At 34.8% G+C, this 23989-nt stretch overlaps 1 protein-coding gene across 2 annotated transcripts in view; it reads left to right on the top strand.

The window, feature by feature from the left end:
• EFL1 (elongation factor like GTPase 1) overlaps positions 1-23989 on the top strand; it is a 79720-nt gene that overhangs the window by 5326 nt on the left and 50405 nt on the right. For both annotated transcript variants that reach the window (XM_074880105.1, XM_074880106.1), the window contains exons 8-15: positions 4129-4252; positions 5137-5213; positions 5357-5493; positions 6277-6399; positions 9033-9132; positions 18226-18377; positions 18996-19174; positions 19865-20000. In XM_074880105.1, coding sequence (XP_074736206.1) covers positions 4129-4252; positions 5137-5213; positions 5357-5493; positions 6277-6399; positions 9033-9132; positions 18226-18377; positions 18996-19174; positions 19865-20000 — 1028 coding nt within the window. The remainder of the gene's footprint in view (positions 1-4128; positions 4253-5136; positions 5214-5356; positions 5494-6276; positions 6400-9032; positions 9133-18225; positions 18378-18995; positions 19175-19864; positions 20001-23989) is intronic.

Below are 23989 nucleotides of genomic sequence, written 5' to 3'. Positions count from 1 at the left end.
ATTTGATAGGCTGTAATAGACTAAGCCAAAAACTGTGGCAGCACAGAGCTGTTTCACAAGTAGATTGGATATTCCAGCTACAGGGACGGTGACATTCTGAACAAGCATAAGGCAGGCAGCTGGCATCAGGGCAGTAGTTCCACCTGTCCAGTTTGGCCCAGTACAGTCACAGCATTACTGTGATCTGTTTTTCTGTACCAGACTTTGACTTGTCCTTGAAATTATGCATTTGTCCTCAAGTGCTTATGCTCATCAATCTTAATCTAGCTTTTTTCTGTTCATTCAGGTGCATTTCATATCTTTTGTTACCTAATATATTTCTGTTTAAGCAGTTGCTAAAGAACATTGCAAAGATGTTTAAGTAAATGTAAGAATTTGGGGATAGAACAATATCATAAAATTTTCTAGATTACTGTATTTGAGTTTGTGATTAGTTCTGTTTTTCAGTCCTGTTCCTTAGTAGTTTCAAAGGGCAGCAGGCTAGTGTAAAGATTGCACGTTCTGATTGCTAGCCACAAGGTGGAGTCGTTGTCTTCATCATGAAAATATAATTTAAAAACTATACTCAATAACACAGTGCATGTCTTTAATATTGCAAAACCTTTAAAAAAAAAGTCAGCTCCAGGATTTTTAAGTCAAAGTCAGGCTCTTAAATAAGGTTATATGCATGGTTTATAGTCTAACACAAACCTTTCTTACCACTGCAGAGGAAAGGGAAACTGAGATGGGATATTTTAGTTTAATTATCTGTCATGAATAATAACAATCTATAAAAAGAAAAATCAGAGTATAAGTGTGTAAGGAAATTGAAAACAAATCTTCAAATTCTGATGTTCTGATGTCTGAAAGAGATCTTTTCATAAGGGATGTGAGCGAGGGGAGACCTTTTCATTCCTGAAGGCTAGAGGGGGTTTTCTGATACCTTTGGTGATCTGCACATTAACATACATCTTACCTGAAGACCTTCATTCCCATGTGGTGCCCACAGCCAGTTTTCTGTTTTATGATGTGTAGGGAAACAGTATTTTGATTTCTGTAGGCTTTAGCATTCCTGACTTGTAACTTTTCATTGAAATTCCATGTAAAGAATGGATTATGGTAGTAAACTGTTGTTATAGAGAATATTTTGGATGCAAGTGTTACAAACTTTTCAAGTTCAGAGTCAGAATATGAACACGTTCTTTAGCAGATGTTGGAAATGATTAGAGCAATCTGCTATTTTTGTCCTTATAGATTGGTCAATTTGCAGTTTACTTTTGTTTTGGATACTGACAAAACCTGTGGAAGGGAATAAATTAAAACAAAAACCTAAGTTTTTGTTTTGGGAAGTTCAAAGGTGGCCTAGGCTTACCATTAGTATTCTAAGTATGCTGCCAGGGAATGCTAAACATTAAGAAAAATGTTTCTTAAAGAAAAATGATACAGTGGAGTACTTTCTTACAATAAGTAGAATTATAAGCTCAAAAGCAATTTAGAAGCTTTCTTACAATAAGTAGAATTATAAGCTCAAAAGCAATTTAGAAGCTATTTCTTTAGAGCAAGTGACTTGATATTTGCGAGTAAATGATGAACTATTAAGATTTTATAGGTTACAGACCTACATTCTGATACAAGCATGTGGTCATAAACATGCTATGATCACCTTTGTAATGAGAAAGCAAGCATGTTGTTCTTAAATGGTAGGTGAATATAATGGTTATTTTTGTAAAAGTGAGACTCCACATAGTTATCTTCCTTTCATGATTTGTTTTTCTCTGATAATTTCTCTGCAGATAGAATTAAATCTCATACAAATGTGGCAGAAAATTGAATTGTTTCTCCAGCTCAGAAGTTCAAAAAATAGTTCAGAACTGTTTCACACAGGAGTTTACTCTCTGATGTACTTACTGGTTATGCATCTCATTTGTAATAACATGGGGGTATATACAGAGACGTGGAGAAGAAAATGCTCTAAACCAGTGCTCAGGCTTGAGAGTCTCTAATTTCTTGTTTTCAGAGATAATACCTTGTGTTAATTTTATTTTTTTTATTATTTTTCCCCCAAAGTTTTTAGCAGTTGGTATATGCTGGTAACTGATATTTCTTCAGAGTGGAATGTGTGATAGATGATTATTGATACATGCTAGGGTGATCTGAAGTGGAATCATACCCGGTCAAGCTTTAGTTGTTTCTTTGTGTTTGCTGTGTCCCCGCCACTTCAAATGTTTGTCAAGTGTCTTGAACCTTACTTGCAGAGTTTCTTGAAGGCTGAAATCTAAATACTGGTTGTAATTAAGCTTCAAATAGGGGGAAGAAATGGGCCATTATGACCTGTTCTTATTTTTGTGATTGATATGTTGGTACACTAGAGAGGATTGATAGGCTTTCTGTTTGTTCTTTGCCAATACTATACTGATACAAGATGAACTTAATTTATAATACTTTTTATGGAATATGAGACTAAAAACCGTGTTTGCTAAGATTTCCGCAAATTTTAATCCCCTTCTACCTTATATATTGAAACTTTTTCAAGATTATATTAACTGAGCTATCAATGTACAAGATTGTATCTCAGCCAAAAACATTTATGCGTCTAACTTAGGCAAGGGGTGTTAGTGTTCTGCTGCTGGGTCTGATCAGGCTGTTTATACATTACACAATGGACTAATTTGTGTACGTCTATACTCTATCCCACAAAACGTGCCTACAGATTGGACAAATAACAGGACTCCTATCTGCTAGTTTTCTTATTCGTACCTGTCCTAATTCTGCATTTTTCCCTCACATCCTGAAAATGTTGTAGTATATTGGTTGAAGCTGAGTAAAGATTGTTGGCTTTCTGATACTACTTTGTTTCTTATAATGAACTGCCAGGCCCTGGTTCTGATAAATCATATATTGGGGGGTGGGGGGAGGGAAGGAAGGAACACTTTTTTTACCTTATTTAGCTTCAAGAGTTACTTCTGGACTGCCAGCAATACTATGTGGTGAAATATGAATCAGCGGAGCATTTTCTTAATTGGGGCAAGCCTTGACTGCTGCTACATGGTTGCGTGTTCTGTTCCTAAAGGTATTATGATTTGTCATGGCAGGAGAAAATAAGCCATTAAGGCAGTGCCTGCCTCATCCAGTGCAATTAGTACATATGCTTTTCTCATAATCCTCAAATGTTGAAAAATGCCATAAATACATATGCAGGAGCTGCTGTCACAAGAATCTTGAAGGTTCTCCCCTTGTTCAGAGTTTGTCGTAGCTTCTGTGAAAAAAAACTCCATTTTGGTCTTAGTTCAGAACTCATACCTTATGTCTTGATGACACAAGGAGGTCTTTTTAGGTGTGTGGAAATCTAAGAGTTACAAAGAACAGATATTATTGTTCTGTAAGTAGAATTGTTCTGATAGTAAACATTTTTGTTTCTGCGTGCACAGGGAGCAAATATGTGGAATTTTTTCCTATTACTGCTCCCTGAACATTTTCAGCAAGGAAAATAAATGTTCAAGACTCCCTCTTTAGGTCATAAGCAGCCTGCTTTTATTAACTCACGGGGACCACTGAAAAACACAATTGGCTTTATAACACAATTATTGGTAATACAGGTTTTATATTATTTTTTAGATTTTTACTCATTATTAAAGCAATGATTGAAACAACAAGCAGTGCCCTAAGTAGTTAATTTAAAAAATAATTACCACCATCTGATGGCTCAAGTGTGGCTCAAAAGAATACTTCGTTTTTAACTTGAGCTGTTCTGGTTACAGACCATAGTTAAATGTGTCATGGGACATCTTTCATAGAATAAATTGGAGAGTCATCACATAAATATGTAGAAATTTTGTACTGTGCTTTTGAGTTTTTACTGGGGGGATAGTACACAAATATTTATTTTAAATAAACAAGTTCAGACTTGAAGCTGATTTGAAACAAAACAAAAACAAATACTGCTGACATTTTTGAGCTGTTATGTCTAAATATTTTTGCAGGTGTAAATGTTGAACAATTGAGCTAAAGTGAAGACAATTGGAAAAATGGGGGTAAAACAAGGATTTGAGATTTGTGTGTGATTTTCTTCTAAGCTGTCCATTGCTTAGGCTGATAAGCACATGTAAGCAGCATTATACTTTCATCAAGATGCATTTTGTTACCTTGCAGCATTGAGCATTTTGCCAAACTATACAGCCAAAAGATTGGAATCAAGCCTGCAGTACTTCTGAAGACTTTATGGGGAGATTATTATCTAAATACAAAAGCAAAGAAGATAATGAAAAGTGATCAGGTAGGGAGATTGTCAGAAATATTACCTGGTTTTTTGTTTTGTTTGTTTTTTTATTCCTCATAGTATATTCTGAAAATTTACCTCAGTACCTTTTCACTCAACATCTGTGGAGGTATAAAGTCACTAGGATAGCCTTGCATCATCCCTTGGAGAAGAGAATGTTTCAAAATTGACTATTTAAAAACTACACGGAGGAAATCTCATTTAACAGTGCTCACAGTCTTAAATGTCTCTGTTCATAAAATAAGGGACATTCCTGCTTCGAGGGTTCAGCATAGAGCAAAATACATAAGATGAATGGAAGACTAACAATGTAGAAATGAGAGTAGTGAGAGGGTCTCTCTTATTTGGAGAGTCCTTCAACAGCTAAGGATTTAAGATATTCACATTTAGTTTAGGGTTTAGAAAAGCTGTTTTGCCTTAGTGAAATCCCATTGAATGCTATATTGAAACCCTGGCCTGAAAACTACACTTCTCTGTATTAAGTATTTCCATCACTAAAAGTTAAGAGAGGAGAAGGGATTTTCCCCGTTTTCATTTAATGATGATTTTTTGGTGTGTTTTCATAGGTGAGGATTAATAGTTATAAAAAGGGTGATAATGAGGCTCAAGGTAGACATGTTCTGTATTTATCAGGCACTTTTTCTGAAATTGAAACACTTGTCCTTCACTTTTAAATTTCATGTTTATTTTGTGCCTTATGCCATTCTTATAAGGCAGACTGTTGAAGTGTAGTGATCTTGTGTAGAAACTGGTAACTGTCTTGATTTTGAATAAAGATTTTACATGCTCCTTATGGAAATGGTCAGTTAAAAGTGCAGTCTTAAGCCTATTGTAAAAGAGAGGAATTGCTGGTAATTAACTGTATGTTTATATTCTACCAGTCAAAAGGAAAGAAACCTTTGTTCGTGCAGTTGGTGCTGGACAACATATGGAGTCTGTATGAAGCTGTTATGAAAAGGTGAGAAGAAGGTCTATAAAGTTTTCATGGAATCTCTTTCCATGTGCTGGGGTGATTTCTTAAATACTCAAACAAGGAATGTTGTAGATGCTTGTTATGCATTGCTACTGCATTTTTTTATCTATTTGTTGTTTTCCTTACAGAGACAAAGAAAAAATTGAAAAAATAGTCACCTCTTTGGGATTGAAAATTGGTGCACGGGAGTCACGGCATGCAGACCCTAAAGTTCATCTTAATGCCATTTGTAGCCAGTGGCTACCAATATCTGATGCAGTCCTCTGTATCCTTCAGGAAGATACTACTTTTTGTTTTGTTGGCAGTTCTCAGACTTCAAAGAGTGCTCACATATTTCAGTGTGTGATTTGGTATGATTTGTTCTCTTTTTTCACATCTGTGCCTATGCTAGCTGGACCTATTTTCTCACTTGTAAAATTAAGTTACGTATCTACATTGAGTCTTACATTTCTATCAACTAAATGCTTTTGCACACATTCTTTTATTAGGAAAATAAGTTATGACACTGGAGGTAGTTTAACAATACACTTTCATTATGTAGTTTTATATACAAATTTTAGTTTTCTTCCTGAATGAATAGTATCTTAGGGCTTCTGTAAGTATCTGGTGTTATGTTTTAGGCATGCACATTCTTAATCTAAGGTCAGACTTTGCTGTTTGTCTGCTGTGTAGACAGTCTTCTCATCGCTTATAATGTAATACATATTATAATATAGTAAGTATGCACAAGTTATTGATGTATAAATACTAGTTAGTTCTACAAATCTTGCTCCAGTTGTGCTATTCTTAGTTTTCCAGTTCTACATAGAGTGAGCCACCCCTACTTACCTATATCCATTCTGCTCTTGGGTAAATGCCAGAAATTGTTACTGACTTGAGAGGGAACCCTGTGCACTGTAACAGACAGAGCTGGCTGTTAGCTATCTGTTGTTGCTGGCAGTTAGTGTATGAAGTTGATTTAAAGAAACAAACCTTGAAAGCAGTTTTCTTCCCTCTACTTGCATTCAGCAAGGAAATACAAATATATATCCTTAGCAATGTGTTTTAGCCATGGTGTGTAATAAACTTCCCAGTCCTCTTGACATCACTGCAGAGAGAGTGGAAAAGCTGATGTGTGTTGGAGCTAGAACATTTGATTCTTTGCCACCAGAAACTCAGGAACTGAAACGTGGTGAGTAGGTGTTCTCCCATTGCCATGAAAATTGTTTCTATCCTGGTGGTTTTGTTTGTCTTTGGATCATAAGAGGTGTAGTAATCTCTGCTTAGGTTTGTAATGATTTTATTTGTAGTAGCTTTGTTGATGTTTGTCAGTGATGTGTTGTAGTATTATGTCTTATTTTTATGACCCTACATTTTTCTTCAATCCCGTTTATTCATGGTTTTTAGACAACTCAAGCTGCAGGTGATGTGAAGTCTAAAGAGTATGAAACTGAGGATTTTGGAAGAATATGAGGTTAATAATTTGTTTTTAGTTCTAAACAATAGAAGTTATCATGTAATTAATATTAATATGTGTTTAAATATTAAATTGATAAAAATTAATTTAAAATAATTAATTTTTAGCCACTAGGGGTTTGAATTTGGATTTCATTTTTACAAGTATATTGATTAACTAGGCCCAGATTTTTGTAGTTTGAAACAAAAAACATTTTTTGTTGAATATATTGCTAAGTAGTTTGGGTACTGAAAAGAAGTTAGTAAGATGTAGCTTAGCTGTTACTAGAAACATTGTCATTAAGAATTTCTTCAACATTTCCACAGCTCAAGGTATAACTTAATTTGTTAGTTATTTCATGATATTCCAGAATGATAAAAAATTAGCAAATAAAAACAAGAGCCAAAAAACTTCCAGGGCAACAAATATATTTTGTTAACCCAGAGTGTTAAATGAAGATATTAAATCCTGATATTTTGGAGTTAGTTTAAGTTTTGCCATCAACTTCATTGAAATCACAATTTCATTGCCAGTTCTGGCAGAGTTTCCATCTTTAACTAAGAGTCCCTCCTCAAGAAGAGTTTAGTAGTATATTCTGGTGTTGTTGTGTTGAACATTGGAATGTCTATATGCAAAATTAAGCAAGAGGAGGTTTGATAATCACCAAGTCCTGTGCTATGAAATTGTAATAGGGGCTGAAAAGACTATGTTCAATGGTTTAACTTTGCTATAGGCAGTAAAAGCACTGTATATAGGCAGTATTAAAAATAAACGTGGTGTACAGGATGCAGGAGAGCTTGTAAGATGCTCATATTCTTTTTTCTGTCTCTGAATTATTTATAAACATAAACTCTGTGTTCACATATGTCCTTCATAAAAATTGTGATGCCTTGGAAAGGAGAACTTCTATAGAGTTCTTTTCCTGAAAGACAGATGAGAACTGCTGAAGCTGAATTAAGTATTTAGTGGAACTGAAAACCAAAGCTGAAACTGATGCTATGGATGTAATGCTCAGTGGTGAGCAAAGCTCGTATTTCTACATGTGTATGTGGTAATCTCCTCTGTGGGGTAAGAAGTTCTATATAAAATCAAGTGATGTTTTCCCCCCAGATCTGGTAGTCTGGAAAAGAATATTCCCAAATGATCTTTTCAGATGGGTTTGTAGGGGATAAATAGGTCTTATACGTATGGTTTTGTTCTTCTGCAAACATTCTTTCTAACTGAACAGAGTATAACAGAATACCATTTTGTTGTGAGGTAGCAAATGTTCTCTGATATTTCAAGAGGTAGTTTAGTAAAAATTACAAGAAGATACCATGCTTAAGCTAGTAACAGTTCAAAACAGTTCTTAACTTTGTATGTGTAGTGAAAGGTGTTTATAGACCAATGTTTTGAAGACAGCTTCAAGAAATCCAAAGGGATGAGATATCAAATGTCAATTTAAGATGAGTTGTGAATGTCAAATTGACAGGCTGTTAGGAATGGTTTCCCCAGGGGTGAGGCAACTGATATTTTCATCCTTTACTGAACATTTACAAACATTATATTCTCCAAACAGTATTCAATACTGTATCAGTATAATTTAATTAGAAGAAATGTTCCTCTGTAAACTTGGATCTTACTGCTCTTGGTTATGAAAAAAATAGTATACTTCACATTTAGTGAATATCTTGCTAATTTTTAGTACTAGTCTTGCACTTTGTTTGCCTAAGCACTTTACTGTGTAGTCTTTTCATACATCAGATAAAAGGGGGAAGTGTGGGAGAAGACAATTTGTTTTCTGTGTTGCTAGAAGTTTTGAATGGTATTGTGTCTGGTTTGGATTTGATAATGTGTTCCAAGTTGGATGAAAAAAATAGTTTATTGGGATTTCTGAAGTATTGAATGAGTTTTGTGTGGATCTTTCATCCTTTGAGGAATATCCATTCTTGCAGTTAAGTTGTTACGTTTTCGTGAAGATATGAGTGTCCGGACACTTGCAGACTTCCTCCTTTAGTTTGAAAGGAGGGAGAATACTCTTAATGCTATGCTGCTCTGTTTTTCATTCTAATCTAAACCAGCCTATGAACTCAACTTTAAATATTGAAACAATACATTTAGTTTGAGTATATGTACTTTTTTATGAGGAGTTCTATTTTTACAATTTTGCTCATTTTATTTTATTGTGGAACAGACTTGAAGATATGGGCAATATTATCAAACGATTAGGCTAGAGTAATTTTCTACTTTTCTTGTTAATTTGTCTTTAGCATATTATCCATTGAAATGGGAAATAAAAAGTAATTCCTCTAAAATTCATGGAAAGCCATAGTTTAGTCCATCCTGTTGGGAAAAAAATGGGCAGATAACTTCCTTTTATGTTTCTTCAGCTTTCATGAAATGCAGTAGTGAAGGAACAGCCCCAGTTATTGTCTTTGTTTCCAAAATGTTTGCTGTTGATGCAAAGGCATTACCACACAATAAACCAAGGTAAGAAAATGTAACATTTAACTTTCTGATCTATATTAGATACTTGTAGGAAAACAAGTTATGTTGCAAGCATGGATAAATTGTTTTAGACCTGAGAAAATAATTCACGAATTCTTGGGAAGCAATAAAATCTTTTCATCAAGTAGAGATTTTCTGAATGAGTTCAGGAGATGATTTGTTTAATCATACTAGTTTTAGAAGATTTAGCAAATTTGTTGAGGAGTAAAAACCACATTTGTTGGAGAATAGTAATTTTGTCCAAATATATCCTCCTAATGCATACATTGTATGCTGTTTCAGGATGTTTGTTTGAAAATATGCTTGAGTTGTAATGCTTTCTTAGTTTTTCAGTAAGGTTGTGTTGGCATGATCATAACAGGTTGCGTTTGTACCAAGAAACGCTTCCCATCAAATCTGGCATAATAGCTAAGTGATCATCCAGTCTGTTGCAAGTGCAAAGTAAAATGGGTTAATTCAAGTAGTCTAAACCTTGACTAACTTTTTACAGTCAACTGAAAGGCATTGATGCACTTCAAAACATTTGCTTCTGGGAGGTTCGGAAGATTTTTTTTTGTTACAGCTTTTTATTATTTAATGACCATCTTATTTTCTTTGAGGGTTAGATCCTTCTTGATTTCATTTCCCTGACATACTTAACTGCACTACTTCTAGCTGAAGCCATCTGCTTTTTTACAGGAGAAATGTACTTTTCTCATGAGTTGATAAGAATGAGGTTCATCTTAACCTTTCATCCCTCTAAGCCTCTGGAGCATTTTCAGTAGTCAACTTTTATATTAACTGGCCATTTTATGTTTTTCTGGGATTGTCATTGTACAGTGAAGTAATACAGAAGATATTAATGTTTCTACTAAATTAGACTGTGATGGCTAAATCTTTGTGCAAAAAATGGTACTGTTGCTGTAGTAACATTTGAAAGGTTTACTACTATCTTAGTTTTTTCTCACACTTCCTAGATTTACTTCAGATTTTTCTTACCACACTTATCTACAAATCTTCCACCAAAAATCTTTCTTGTACTGTTTGAATTCAGGGAAGAGATGCATTGCACTTATGGATTGACCAGACACTAGATGGTGCAGTTTTGCAGTTTTGCTTTGAGTTCTGTCCATAAATGTATTTGAAACAAGAGTTCTTCCTCAGGTACTGATGTAGCACAGCAGTGCCATTCCTGCTTTGTCTGCTTTCCTGGATACATATGCTAGTTATCAGAGAAGACTACACTGAGGCCATCACTTTCTGGCTATTCTATCACTGATAAGGAGCTGTTCTTTTATTTTTTGGGAGAATCAAGATTCTTTGATGTGATGAGGATGCAACATGGAGGCAAAGGTGGCTTTTACATACACCAGACACAGAAAGTCTTGGACATCTTTTCAAGATTTTAGTCAAAATTTTAAGAAAATAAAAGCTAGCTACTACAAGTTCTGGGGTTTTTTTTGGTTTTGGTTTTTTTTTTTTTTCATTCTATGTCATTTGTTTTTGAGCACTCTGCCTCATAGATAATCTTGCCTTTCATGTCTCCTCCAATATTCACCTTACCTTTTTCTTGGTGTTTTTTTTTTTTCTATTCTTCTTAGTCATCCCTCTTCAGGAAGGGAGCTGGTTTATGTATGGGGTTATATGCCATGTTTAAACTTCTGTTCTTTTAAAAGAGAGAAAAAGTTCCCCAGATGGACAAAAGACTATTTTGAAGAAATTTGCCATGTATTGCAGTTCATAATATGTGTATGATCAGCTCCATATTTTTTTGGTTTTGGCAAATTATGCATTTGGTACTGAAGCTTATGCATTGTGACTTGTTGATTGTATTTTTTCCTTAGAGAAAATGTGCTGCTCTCAATTTTATTGGTTTTCAGAACACAAATACAGTTGCATTTTTGTACTCACATAGTGTAACAAATCTGTAATTCTGATCATCAAACTGGTTTGAAAAACCTCAAGATGTTTACTGCGTTGAGTGGGGGATTGCAGTTGACTGATAGTCCAAGTAATGCAGAGCTGGTCCAAAAATCCAGAGTTTAGATAAGTTAGGCTTTCTGATATAATATTGCAGGAGAGGGGGGACTGTACTGGAATTCTTTCTGGGAGATGTTAGGCATATTAGTGATGACTGTAGACAATATGTCCTTTCTCCCTGTTTATGCAGTAGACTGAAAATAGCAGTGTCTTGCTCTGTAGTTTGTGTAAAAAGTATTTCTTGCTGGCCTTAATACTAAATTATTCAGTTAGTTACTAATTGGCTAGTATTAAAATGAAATCACATGATTGTTTTTCTTTGAGATAACCAGTCATTGTCAGCACCATGTAATTTTCTCATTAGGTGGTATTAACAATTTTGTTTTGAAGTGACAGCTGAATTCATTTTTTTAAAAAATTGTAATATAGCTAAATGTGTATTTCTCAATTATTTGTTAATTTTCTAATGGTAAACAGTTCTTGAAGAAATCATAACTATCTCTGTGAAACAAAATATAAGTGTTTTAAAAAAACAGAATTGTGTAAATGTGGTTCCTAAGCACATCTTGAATTATATTGGCCACTGTGTGCTATTTACAGTTACACAGCACTATGCCTATTAACAGTGGCTTCATGTTCACCTATTTAAGAACATTAATACATATTATATGTACCAATTACATGTTAATTTTGAGGATCCATAACTGTGTTCTAGTGTATTCTGATGTTTGTTGGACCTGTCTGCTGTGTTATTTGCATCCTTTGGGGAGGGTGGGAGAGGGAATATTTTTAAGCATGTTAAAGCATGTAAAAAATCTGAGATTTGTCTCTAGATTACTTTTTTTTTTGGCAAGACTTAACACTCTTCTACTTCCGGAGGGAGAAACAAGTAGATCCATGCTATTGTTTTTTTCTTTCCTTTTGTAAAGTAGTTTTGGGTAATGTTACCTCTTTGTTTATTTCTTAGAAGCTGCAAATTGACTTTTCAGTTTCTGTAGTTTACCTTATTTCTGCCATCTGCTTGTAATACTTTTTAAGCAAAGGTTGGGAAAAGCAAAAACCTTTACTAAGTCCAGGGTGTACAGTAAATGATAGTGAATGTTGGGTTTTTAATTAAAATTACCTCCTCTGAGACTGCTGTTGGCAACTAATATCTTCTAGAAGGTGACTTTAAAACTGAATAGATTCTACACTAAAACTGCTATGTTTTTGGTTTTACTGTTTAAATAAGTAAGTTTGTCAGCTGTTACCACACTAGAATACACGGGAAAATAATTTGTGGTCGGGTTAGAACAGATTGGCAGTTTATTTCTTTGGAAAGATTTGAATTTTGACTTTTATATGGTACCAGTATGTCCCTGAGTTTTTATCAGGTTTTCTAAAGAAACGAGAATTGTGCAAATATGTTTTGTCTTCCAGTTTCTTCTGTCTGAACCTCTGAAATTATTTGCTAATTCCAACCAAATCAGACAAAGGTGTAAATTTTCTGAAAATTGGTGGTTGGGCAGAGTAGACAAACAAGTTAGGACCTGTGATAAGAGAGTGTAGTGTGAGCTCCTTAACATATTAAAATATCTAAAACCAAAACCACTAGGAAATAGGATCACATTGGCTTCTTTTGGAGCTACTTGCTTTATGTAATGAGGCCATGGTTATTTATTCTTAAGTATTGCTGTGTGCAGAATTAGGTGTTCATTCGGTGTATGCTGTTTCTTTCTCTCCTTGCTACTAGCATTTTACATTGAACTGCAGTCTAAAACAGAATGGTTGAGTGTAGGTGTATAAATAAAAGCAGAGCTTGGCATTTAGGTACAGAGTACAAATGTTCCGAGTTTACTCTTCCTGAGGTTCAGAATTCTGTCTTTAACTCTGTGTGAAAGAGGAATACTTAATAAATAGTTATGATAGCTTTCAAGTAGTTTTAGCTGTTGCTGTGTGTATTTAATATAAAATACTGAGATAATGTAAATTGGATATCAGATGTTTGCTATGATGAAATCCTCTACTAACTTTGTAGAGCTTTATGTATAAATGTCACAGTGATGTGATGCAATGTCAGCAACAGGAGGCAAACCCTTTAAGTTACTTCAAGTCCATTGTTCTTACAATCCTGCTGAATAGTGTAAATAGAGTACACTAAAGAAATTCCTTTCTACTTTTCAGTGGTAATAAAAATCTGTTGACCAAATAACCTGATGTACTAAAATGATATTTCATGGCTGCACTAGGTGATATGAAACCTATAATACCCTTACTGTTTTCCTCCAGATAATAGTAAAGGTAATTCTGTCTTCTAAGTCAGCTTGAAATCAGGGTTTTTTCTTGGGTGTCACCATGAAGTAGGCACTTTCCCATACAATTCTGCGTGAAATTATGATGACAGTTGTTTCTCTGTTTTGTCGTACAGCTTGTTTGTGTGTCCTGGACCAGCAGATTGTAAAACAGCAGATTGTAGTGTACTTCATCTATTTGATTTCTAATGTTTCCTAAAAACTATATTGGAAAAAATGTAAATCCTCTGATTTTTGCCCACCTTTCAGCTAAAAAGACATTACATTGTCTTGTTCAAAAGAAAAGAACGTTTATAAAGCTCCAAGCTCTGTCAGAAACTGCTATCTTCTTGCAAGTAAATTAATTATGTTTAAAGTCAATATGACTTTCAGGGACTTCTGTGTGAGCTGAACCCATCATCTTCTGTTTGCATTAATAGTTTGCTCTAAATTGTAGTTAGTGCACTAGAAATGAATATGGCATGAGTCATCTGAACAGCCTGTCAGATATAGAGGTTAACATGTGAAGATGGCACCCAGTTATATAATTGAGTAATACAGGCTTTTGAAAAATTAAAAGCCCTACTTGTGGTTACTGTGAAATAAGTTTCATTGTAACAGTATACATTTGAATCCAGCTAAGACCTTTGGAACTAATTCAGGAGAGGAATATGTAGTAATGGATGAATTCTGAATCTCTGGACATAATTTAGTTTGTGTAATTGTAAGTTTGAGAGAAAAGCTTGTAACATTCTGGAAGAGTTTTGCTTCAAGCTTCTTCTTTCTTTATTGCACATTCAGTATGTGAGATAAATCAAAGGTCAGTATGTCAGTGGAGTGTTTTTCGAGGCAGTGTATGACAGCTTGATATTGATATCTTAGTTTCAGTACGTATCTCGGCATGAATGATAATTGCCATATAATGTTATATGAAACAGTTATCGAGTGTTCCCTTTTGCAGGGGCCTTGTAAGATTGTTGTATGAAATCTTATGTAAATTCTGATTTGGATAATTTTCAGATGTTCATTTGTGTATACATGTTTATTTCTGCTCTGAATTGCCTAGTGCTTTCAGCTGCAATAGAAAAGATAGGAAATAATCTTAGTAGTTGTACATTAGTTTGTGTATGGAAATAGTTCCATAGACGTTAAGCAGTTTAATCCAGAAATTAATGAACTTCAGAAAGATTTAGGAAGACCACTGGACATACTCTGTGCTGAATTGTAGCAAACAAGCTGCTCTTGAGAGAGCTGTCCTTAGGGATGCTGTTGTCAGAAGTCTTTGAGTGCCAGATGGTGAGCAGAACAGCAGCCAGTGATTTGACTAGAACTTAATTCTGAAGAGCAGAGTCATGAAGAGTAATCCAGAAGATTATAAATTACTTGGATTTAAAGATGTTAACAGAAATTACCCACTTAGTGTCATGAAGTCAAGCACATGTCTATGAACTCATGGAATTTAAATGGGTAGAAACAGTATGGAGAGAAAATATTCTTAGCCACTTCAAAAACTTTGTTCATGGCGTGGGAGATGCATCACAGACACTTGTTGATGGCAGTATCAATCTTTTGGAAATGATGTTCTGACTATGTTGTTTCCTTTTGAAAATGGTCTGAAGGTTAAAAGGTGAAAAAATAAATGTAACTAATAATCAGAGGCCAATTTATGTTTGAGGTTTTTGTTTTGATGATTCACTATGAATTTTTGGAATGTTTTGGAATAAGTTTTCTCTTTGAGAACATGGAAGGGTAGAAAATCTATCGTATGCAGAGAATAGATTGCATGAAGAAGTTTAGTTGTTGTTCAGTTTGAACTAAAAGAGTTATTCTGGTGGAATGTGGGAATAAAGAAGTCAGCAGTCGCTTGCTTGTATTACCTGAAATCTGATGCATTTGATCAACTATCTACTGAATGTTAATAGTATGTATATTACACTTTTCCACATTGCTGTTTCCATAGTATTTGCTTACCACATGGTTGATGTTAGGGTGAGTTAGTAATAATGTGGTTGCCCACCTATGTCAGCTCTATTACTTGTGCCTGGTTCATGTGCGTGGTGTCTGGATGCTGTAGCATCTCTCTGGACGTAGAGAATCTTTTTTTCCTTCTGCTCCAGAATTTTCATTTACCATTTTTTGTGTAACTGCGTGGTCCCATTTTTTTTCTGCCAATATTATGAGGCTGTAGATCCTTTCTTAAGGAGTGAAAAAAGGGGAGGGAAGAAATATGGTAGGGAAGAACAGGAGAGAATCTTTTTTCTGGTTTGGGCAGCATTTGTTCAAAATTGATCTCCCTTCTGGTTGGTTTTGCCAACTGGAGAAATTGAATAAATCAGGGTAAAATTTAAAACTGATTTTGTAGCAGATCCAGTGCCTGTGTGCATTAATCTTGTTCTGTGTTCTACTTGAGTGTGTTACAATTCTGTATAAGGATTTATTTGACAACATTATCTTCTTGTGGTTTGTAATGATACTACCGGTAGTGACTAATTTTATAGAAATTGACACTGATAGAAACCAGGATGGAAGTCTAGGTTGTACCTACTAGCTAAAGTCCCACCCACACTCAATCTGCTTCTTATCAAATTAAGAATATAATTAACTGTGCTTATATGTATTGCAATTTACACCAGTGCATTCAGAATTTTAAGGTATGTTTAACATATGTGATTAGGGCTACCTGACACCTAAATATACTGATACTTTAAAAAATACCATGTAAAGGGAAAAAAAGGCAAACAGACTTTTTTCTTTTACTCTCAGGGTTATTTACACAAATGAAAAGTATTTTTGGACAATAAAATGTGTTGGAATGCATACATATGTCCTCATGTTTATACTGTGCCATCATACATAGACTGCATTTATGACACCCTTGGCTGTCTCATCTGTACTTTCCGTATCAATCTCTTTCCTCTGGGAATTTTTCAGGCATTCCAAACCCTTAAATAGCTTTGAACAGCTGCCTTCAGGAAAAAAAAAATCATCATAAAAAAGTTTTCTTCTCCACCATCTGCTTTGCATTTTGTATTGTTGAGCCTCACTCTCTTTTGCAATAAAATAAACAAACCAAACAGAAATACCACACTATCCCAGATTTCAGAGATACATATTCTTAATTCTGTCACAATGATTGTTTAAGAGATTATTTTTTTAAAAGAAAAAAAAAGTTGCTGGGAAGTTTGTAGTGAGAATTTTGCCTTGCATTTGCCTTTTCTATGACATGTAATGTGTCTGTCCTAGGTTCTGAGTTCTGAAAGTCTGTGCTTAAAATTCTGACATTTTATCCTGGGGCTTCTCTTAGGGAATTTTTAGAGAGATTTTTAATTTATGTATAGTTTTCTTACTCTTTTGAGTTGAACGTTTTGATTCAAGGTAAGCATGATAACTGTGTTCAAAGTGATTTCCTCAAGTACTAAGAAGAATTTTGATAAAATGAAGGGCCTCATTAAGCATTTTGTTAAATTAAGTCTCTTGCAGAATGTGTTGTGTGCAGAAAAGCATCCACATTATGATATTAAAAAGTAATCTTACTGGCAGTTAGTCTTAGCTGCATAATATGTTCAGGGCTTTCCTTTCCTAATTAATCTAGTTAAGGGCAGAGTAAGTGTCTCTACTGGCTACATGTAAAAACTTTTGACTCCCAAGTGATGAGTTGTTTCCCTATTTGGGAGTGTGCAATAGTTAATACGGGGATGTGATTCTTTTTTTTTTTTTTTTTTTTTTGTATAGATCACATTTATATGCCTGTTCTCTAAAGAAAATTTACTGCTGTAGTGCTTCCCACTGTTTTCTTCCTCCTGTCATCCATTACTACTACTAATGTTCAGGAAATCTTGAACTGTTTTTGTAAGTGGGGAAATTAAATTTAAGAGAGGAAGTGACTTATCCAGAACTACTAAACAAGCTAAGCTTACTAACAGGGCACTGTTTTTAATGCTCTGTTCATCAGACTGTGTGCTTGATACAATTGACTGAAAGAATCCTAAACCATCTTAGTATTAAGAACTGTTGTTCTTGCCTTCATCATATGTGCAAATTCAGGCGTAAGGACACATTGTGTAGATGGCCTTTTGCTGTGGGATTATGTTCACCTTCTTGAGTTGAAGTCAAGATTTAAGACTTTCTTATTAGTTTGTCCAGTTGTGTTGTACAAATGCATGTTTTATGATAGAATTCTTCTGTTTCTTGTCTCAAGTTAGAATTCCATTAGGAATATGCATATAATATAAAAAAATGCATTGGTTACTATTTTGCAAATAAATTATTTATTGATGCTGGAAAGCAATATATATTTCCATTGCTCCCAATGGGGGGGAAAAAAAAGGTGTTCTAGTTCCATGAAAACAATGATACCTGCATTACTTATTTTTTTCTGCTTTTAAGCATAAGCATATTAAGATAAGGATTATTTTTCTTAATGTAGGCACGTGACAGTATGTTACATGAGAAAGTGTTGATACTGAAATTACTGAACAGAATAGATAAGCCTAGGTTAGAATACTGTATGCTTAGTCTTAGCTGCCATTCTAGCTCAGGGTAACATACTGGATATGGTGTAAAAAGCAAGTTTGAAAGTTGGCTTGGATCTTTTCTGAAAAAGTGGAATTCATATGTCAGTGGGAGAAACTTGACTTATTTTAACAAAATAAACAGAAGTTTAACATGGATGCCCCTTCCTAAACATGGTGAAGAAAGAGTTTGCTAATTTTAGCTGACTTAACATATAAAGGCATTCTCCAAAAGTTTTCACTTATGCCAGATACAGTATTCTAATTACTGTGATTTAATTTATTTAAAAAAAAAATGACACATCCAAATACTGATGTTTTAAAATACAATGTAGGCCTTTAACTCAAGAAGAAATAGCTCATCGGCGTGAACTGGCGAAACAAAGGCATGCTGAAAAATTGGCAGCAAATCAAGGAAAGGAGCTGTCAGAAAAGCTCCCGAGTGAAAATTCATCTGAAATAACTGGGAACACTGGTGATACGAAAGGTATGTAACACTCTATCTGTTTTTCTCAGAGGATGTTTAATAGTAGTGTCTAGGTGTTGTCAAGGTGCTGTGTACCTTACCAAGAATCATACATGTGCCAGCCCAAGCAGTTCAACAGATGGAACTGAATGAAGAGGAGGGATTTGTGAGAAAGCTGATAGTTCATAAATGCTGTAATAGTGCCATGGATACATGTTCCTATAGCCTGAGAATATTCTTGGTCTCACTACTCTGAGTCAGTGAAGATAGATGATGCTTAAAGGAGATGCTCTGCAGAAAAATTAAATAATTTTCACACTAATAGATGGGTGCAGTGATTGATTTTTGCCCTTGTATATGGGGTAGAAAGATTCAGGTTTGTTTAACTTAGTGCTAGAACCTTTTATGGCAGTAACTGTTTCATCAAAAAACCCCCCGAGCAAACAGCCTAATAGTAAATTGGTACAAAAGCAGTGTATGAGCAACAGGACTGGATGGTGAGTTACAATGGTAGCATTCCTGCCATCTTTTAATGCATCACCAGATGTGATAGGATAATATGTAATTGGCTTTTTTTTTCTTCAGATGATGAGGCAGAAACTACTTTTATACTTCATATATTTTTCTAACTTTGATTAGGTGAAGAGAAACAGCTCACTGGTCAAGTAGAGATCATGACCTCAAAGGCAATGAAACAGGAAGCAGACAACAAGGAGTCTTTCATTGCTTTTGCAAGAGTGTTCAGTGGCGTGGTGCGAAGAGGGCAAAAGATCTTTGTTTTAGGACCAAAATATGATCCTGCTGAGTCTCTGCACAAGGTGAGAGGTGACAGTGAATTGTTACCATAACTTGGGATTCTTGTGAAACACTGATGACTTAACTTTTTACCCATTGCTTACTCAAAAAATTAAAAAAAAAAAAGTTCCAAGTCAAAAATTCCAAAAAGTATCAAATTTAGGTAATTGTGGTAATAGCTGGTTGTGACTGACTCATCAAAAACCTTAATATTTACAAAATCGTTTAAGTACTGTGTTGTATTAGCTAACAATAAGTCCAATATGTGTATACTTTGTTTCAAAGAAAACTTGTGAAGGGAGAAACAGTGCTTTTGGGGGACAGGAAGGTGCATGATAGTATTGAAAAAATGGCGTTAAATGTTTTGAGATTGTGGTCAAAGAAGTTCATTATTTATGAATTTACTTTAAAACATTTGTTTTATCAGTGACAATGAAAAGTAAGCTAGGAGTAGTACACACCTAAAAATTACCAGGGAAAGCATTATGTTCTATTTTCTTGGTAACATTTGCTCAAGACTGGATTTTTGGAAGGGGAAAAAAATATTTTCAAGTGTAGTTGATTTTTAATATCTAACTTGTGAAATGAAAATGCTTTAGAATGTATATTTAGAAGGTATATCTTAGCTTTGGAGTGCAAGGAGCTTTCAAGGAAGAAGTTTTCATCAGTACTAAGTGATAAATATCCAACACTGGTTGTTTTACTCTGTGTAGCTGTCATCCCAGTGTTCTGCTACAAACGATCTGCCGTTAGTACCTCATATGACTTGCTGTACCTTGGAGAATCTCTACTTGCTTATGGGAAGAGAACTTGAAGATCTTGAAGAAGTACCTGCAGGAAATGTTCTGGGTGAGATGTAACTAGTATTTAATTTCCTAGAGATTGAATCCTTATATCATCCAAAATACACTGAAATTGTTTTGTTGTGATTAAGAATAAGAAAACTTAAATAAATCGTATGAATGTTTTTAGGTATGTTCTGTGTGCAAAAAATGAAGGCAATCTAAGCTGTGATTTCTGTGAACTTTGAATTGTGAGGAGGAAAAAGATGGATGAATAGGAGAAAACTAGGGATTACACTAGCCTGTTATCTTCAGGTTAGAGTATTGCCAGGTTAGCATCGCGGCCAGGAATTGCCAAAGGCAGCAGTAAGGTCTCATATTTTATAAATTGTGGGGATTATTTATAATATTTTCCCAACAGTGGAAATTCTGTAATATAACTTCTCTAGTGATGCGGATAACTGTAGTTTTATTTCTGGGTCTGCTTGAACTATGGTGCTAAAAATTATTTCTTTTATGGCTGTGGCAAATTTTGCACTTTCTCCATGGACAAGGTGCTAAGTGATAAGTCATTCTAGTCATTGAGTTACACTCTTTTGTGCCAGATTCTGAGCTGCTTTGCTCTAGAGTATGAATAGCATTCTTTGCTGGTTTTGTTCTTTGTCTTTTTTTAATATCAAAAGTAGTGTTTAGAATTTAGAAAGTGTAAACTTTAAAAAGTATTTTGTTGTTTATTTTTTTTCTTTTTCTGAATGAAAATGTATGAACTACAGCAAAACATAAAGATTTATAGTTATACAGTGAATTAAAAATAGTTGTACTCTGTCAGGGTTGGATTTTGTTGATCTAGGCAGTTAACCATGCTGGTCACTTTTAGCACGGCCCTGAACCATAAGCAGCTGGTGAATTAGTTTTATTTGGAAGCTTAATACATTTTCAGTATCAAAATGTATTAAATGTTTACTTCAGCAAATGATTAAGAGTTTGGGGAAAAAAACCCAAAACACCTCAAAACACTGCAGTAAAAGTGAAACAATACTGTCTTTGTGCTTGCCAAATAATAAATACTCCTGGAGCTGCCTCCTGCAGAGAAAAATACATTGTGAGAATTATGTCCTTAGTGTTAAGAGTTGGACCAAATTTCAAGAAACTTTTTTGTAACCAATTAATTATACCAAAAAGTTGTGAGTAGTCTCTACTGCTGAAGGCTATTCTTCAGTGGGATCTAGTTTTTCCTTAAAGAAAAGCATATTAGTTGAGTAATATGCGAGTTCTAAATGGTGACACAAGATTTGTCATATTTAGAAGAATTCATTAGAATTTTAAGATCAGAATTAACAATCAGAGCTCTTAGCCAGACTATGTTTGGTATATAATCTCTTTTTACCAGATCATTGTTTAGTCTCTTCATATATTGACAAAACAGGTTTTCATTTTTACCTAGAACATACAAGCTCAAGTAGTATATGTTTGGGTTTATTTTTTTATCTGATGTAATTTTAAAGAATTTTTAAAACTAAAAGCCCTAAATACCTTCTTGTTCATTTGTTTTTCCCATTTCCCTGTGAAGCTGCATTATTAATTTACATAAACTCAATAAACACCTTTCTGATTTGATGATGGTTTGCCACACTCAGGAAAAATGCAGTACATTCATATGAAAGGAATCTGTAACAATGGTGATGCAAAACTTTTGTTATTCCAGTTAGTAACAATGATTTCTGTTTCAAAGGCCATTTATCTTCCAGCTTTAAAGCGTACAGCAGTGATTTCTCTCCAGCCATATAAGGAAATTGCTTGTAGATTATCTAGTAAATTAAGGAAGCTTTTCTGAAAGCTCAGTGGTTTTACTCTGTATAATTAAATTATTGCCATAAGGAATGCACAGTTAATCCTGACTGCTTATTTCCACTTTAAAAGTTGTGGTATAGGATTTTTTCAGATTTCTTTTCTTCAGAGTTTGGGGTTCTTTTGCTGTTATTTATAGGCTGTTTTTTTACAAGGAAGAATCTGCTTGGTGCTAGTGAGCAGCCTTTTTATTCTTTATACTGGCTTATGCAAAGGTTTAATGATCAAAGACATGACTTGATACATAGGTGGTTTTACTGAAGATTAAAGGATTCATCCCTTGTTCCTTGTGTTCAGTTAATATTTCCTTAAAATACTAATCTCCTTTTAATTGCTAAAAATCTGATAAACTTGTAGCAAAATATTGTAAGAGGAAAATGTAATGAAGCATACTGTATTTGAACTACAAAGCTGTCACACAGACAATTCAAGAACATCCAGGTGAAAAGCAATACCGTGTCCCTGTCTAATATGCATAGCTGTTCTGGCAAGCTTCAGAAAGTTATTTTCTGGTAGTATTCTGAGTTCCTGGAAGTTAGGGGAGATAAATCGCTTTGCATTAGTTAATTTGTATTGCAAGTTTGTCAAAAAGCTTTAAGCAGTATGTCATTTCCAAGTAATATGGCAAACACAAAATACTGCCTCCTTCCACATAGCTGTTTATGATTCAGAGTTTTTCTTCTTTACAATCTCTGACTACTATATGTTTTTTGTAGTCCTTGAGTGGGAGGTGAAATATGATTTAAAACAAATGGAAAAAGTTCTCGGGGACTGAGGATAATAAAGTCTTTGTAGTAAATCTTCTTTTAACAGTTATTTGTCAGATTATTCTATGAAAAGAGTAGAATTCTTGTCTCTGACAAAAACACCTGACTTGTAGAATTTGTAAGTTAGAAGCACTATTGATTTCTCCACTCTGGGAACTAAAAAGGCGTATGGGAACAAGATGCCTTCTGAGGAGAAAGTACTGTCTTATTTTTCACTTTTTTTCCCCTGCATTTCTGTTAGAGGTCCTGTGCCAGCAGACAGGAAATTACACTGGGTAACTGGTACTACTAGGTTGTACTTTGTACTGTGAACGAACAGAGACCTTGCAGGAGGAAAGTCGAGTTACTGGAGCCGCAGATAAAGTTATACTGGATTAGGTATGCGCCCTTGGATTCCAAATAGCACTTGTCTAGTCTAAACTGCTGAATGAAAAACAGGATAGAATTGGAATGGGCCATGCAAAGTACCTTTAAGTTTAATTTGGAAAAATGCTGAAGTACTGATCCAAAAATCAATCGTGTGTCTCGATGTACTGTTTCAGGAATGGCTTATTTTTCTGTATCGTGTCACAGGCCTTTTGCGTGGTATGCAGTTGCTGAATTTGAACCTCCCTGTGGTCATCAGGTCTGAGAGTGAGAGTGTTGTCTTGCAAATGGTCGACCTACTTGTCCTTATTGCAGTGCGAGCCGTCTCTATCGCTCTGTCCTGTCTTAAGGGCTATATAAACTGTACCGGCTTCTCTTGTCTTGCAGTTGGGCTGGTGCCTTATTATCTTAACAGAAACAGTGTTACCTGTTTTGTAAATTCTAACTAGGTATACCAAAATCATGCTTAAATTCCAAATGTAGAAGTACTCTGTGCTTGCAGACATCCAATGTGACAGTTATGTATGTCACCTAAATCTGTATCTGAAAATCGGTTGAGATCTTTTGATTCCAAGACGTCTCAGACACACTTTGTGCTCACCTTTTGAAAACTGCCTGAATATCCGTTGGAAAGAAAATGTTGTATCACAGACCTTGGACACAAGTCTATGTGCTGTTTTGAAAATACTGTCCTGCTCTGTCTTTAAGAAGAGAACCAGTACTTGAATGTTAAATTGCAAAGACTGCTTGACTGATGTAACATTGCTCTTAGTGACTGACCTGTGTTTGCATAATCTAGTGCTATGCAAATAGCAAGCTATTGTAATTGCCCCACTCTCTGAAGGTTTGTCCTTTTCTATGACAAAATATATCAGAGAAAGGGGCTTGATACAGACAGTCATCTGGCTATCTAGATGTGTTTAGCTTCAGTTTGTTGAGTATTATAGAAGCTTAGGTTCTTGCTGGGACACTTGCCATTGTTGGTTCTGGAGGTTCCTCCTACCATGCAGGCATCTTCTCCAGATGTGTTGTAGGTGACAAAATGGGAATCCCTGGCTGTAGTGTGAAATCCATT

Source organism: Strix uralensis, chromosome 11, assembly GCF_047716275.1.
Source record: "Strix uralensis isolate ZFMK-TIS-50842 chromosome 11, bStrUra1, whole genome shotgun sequence".
NCBI lineage: Eukaryota > Metazoa > Chordata > Aves > Strigiformes > Strigidae > Strix > Strix uralensis.
The sequence above is the reverse complement of the archived record's forward strand: the minus strand, read 5'-3'. Positions and strand labels throughout refer to the sequence as shown.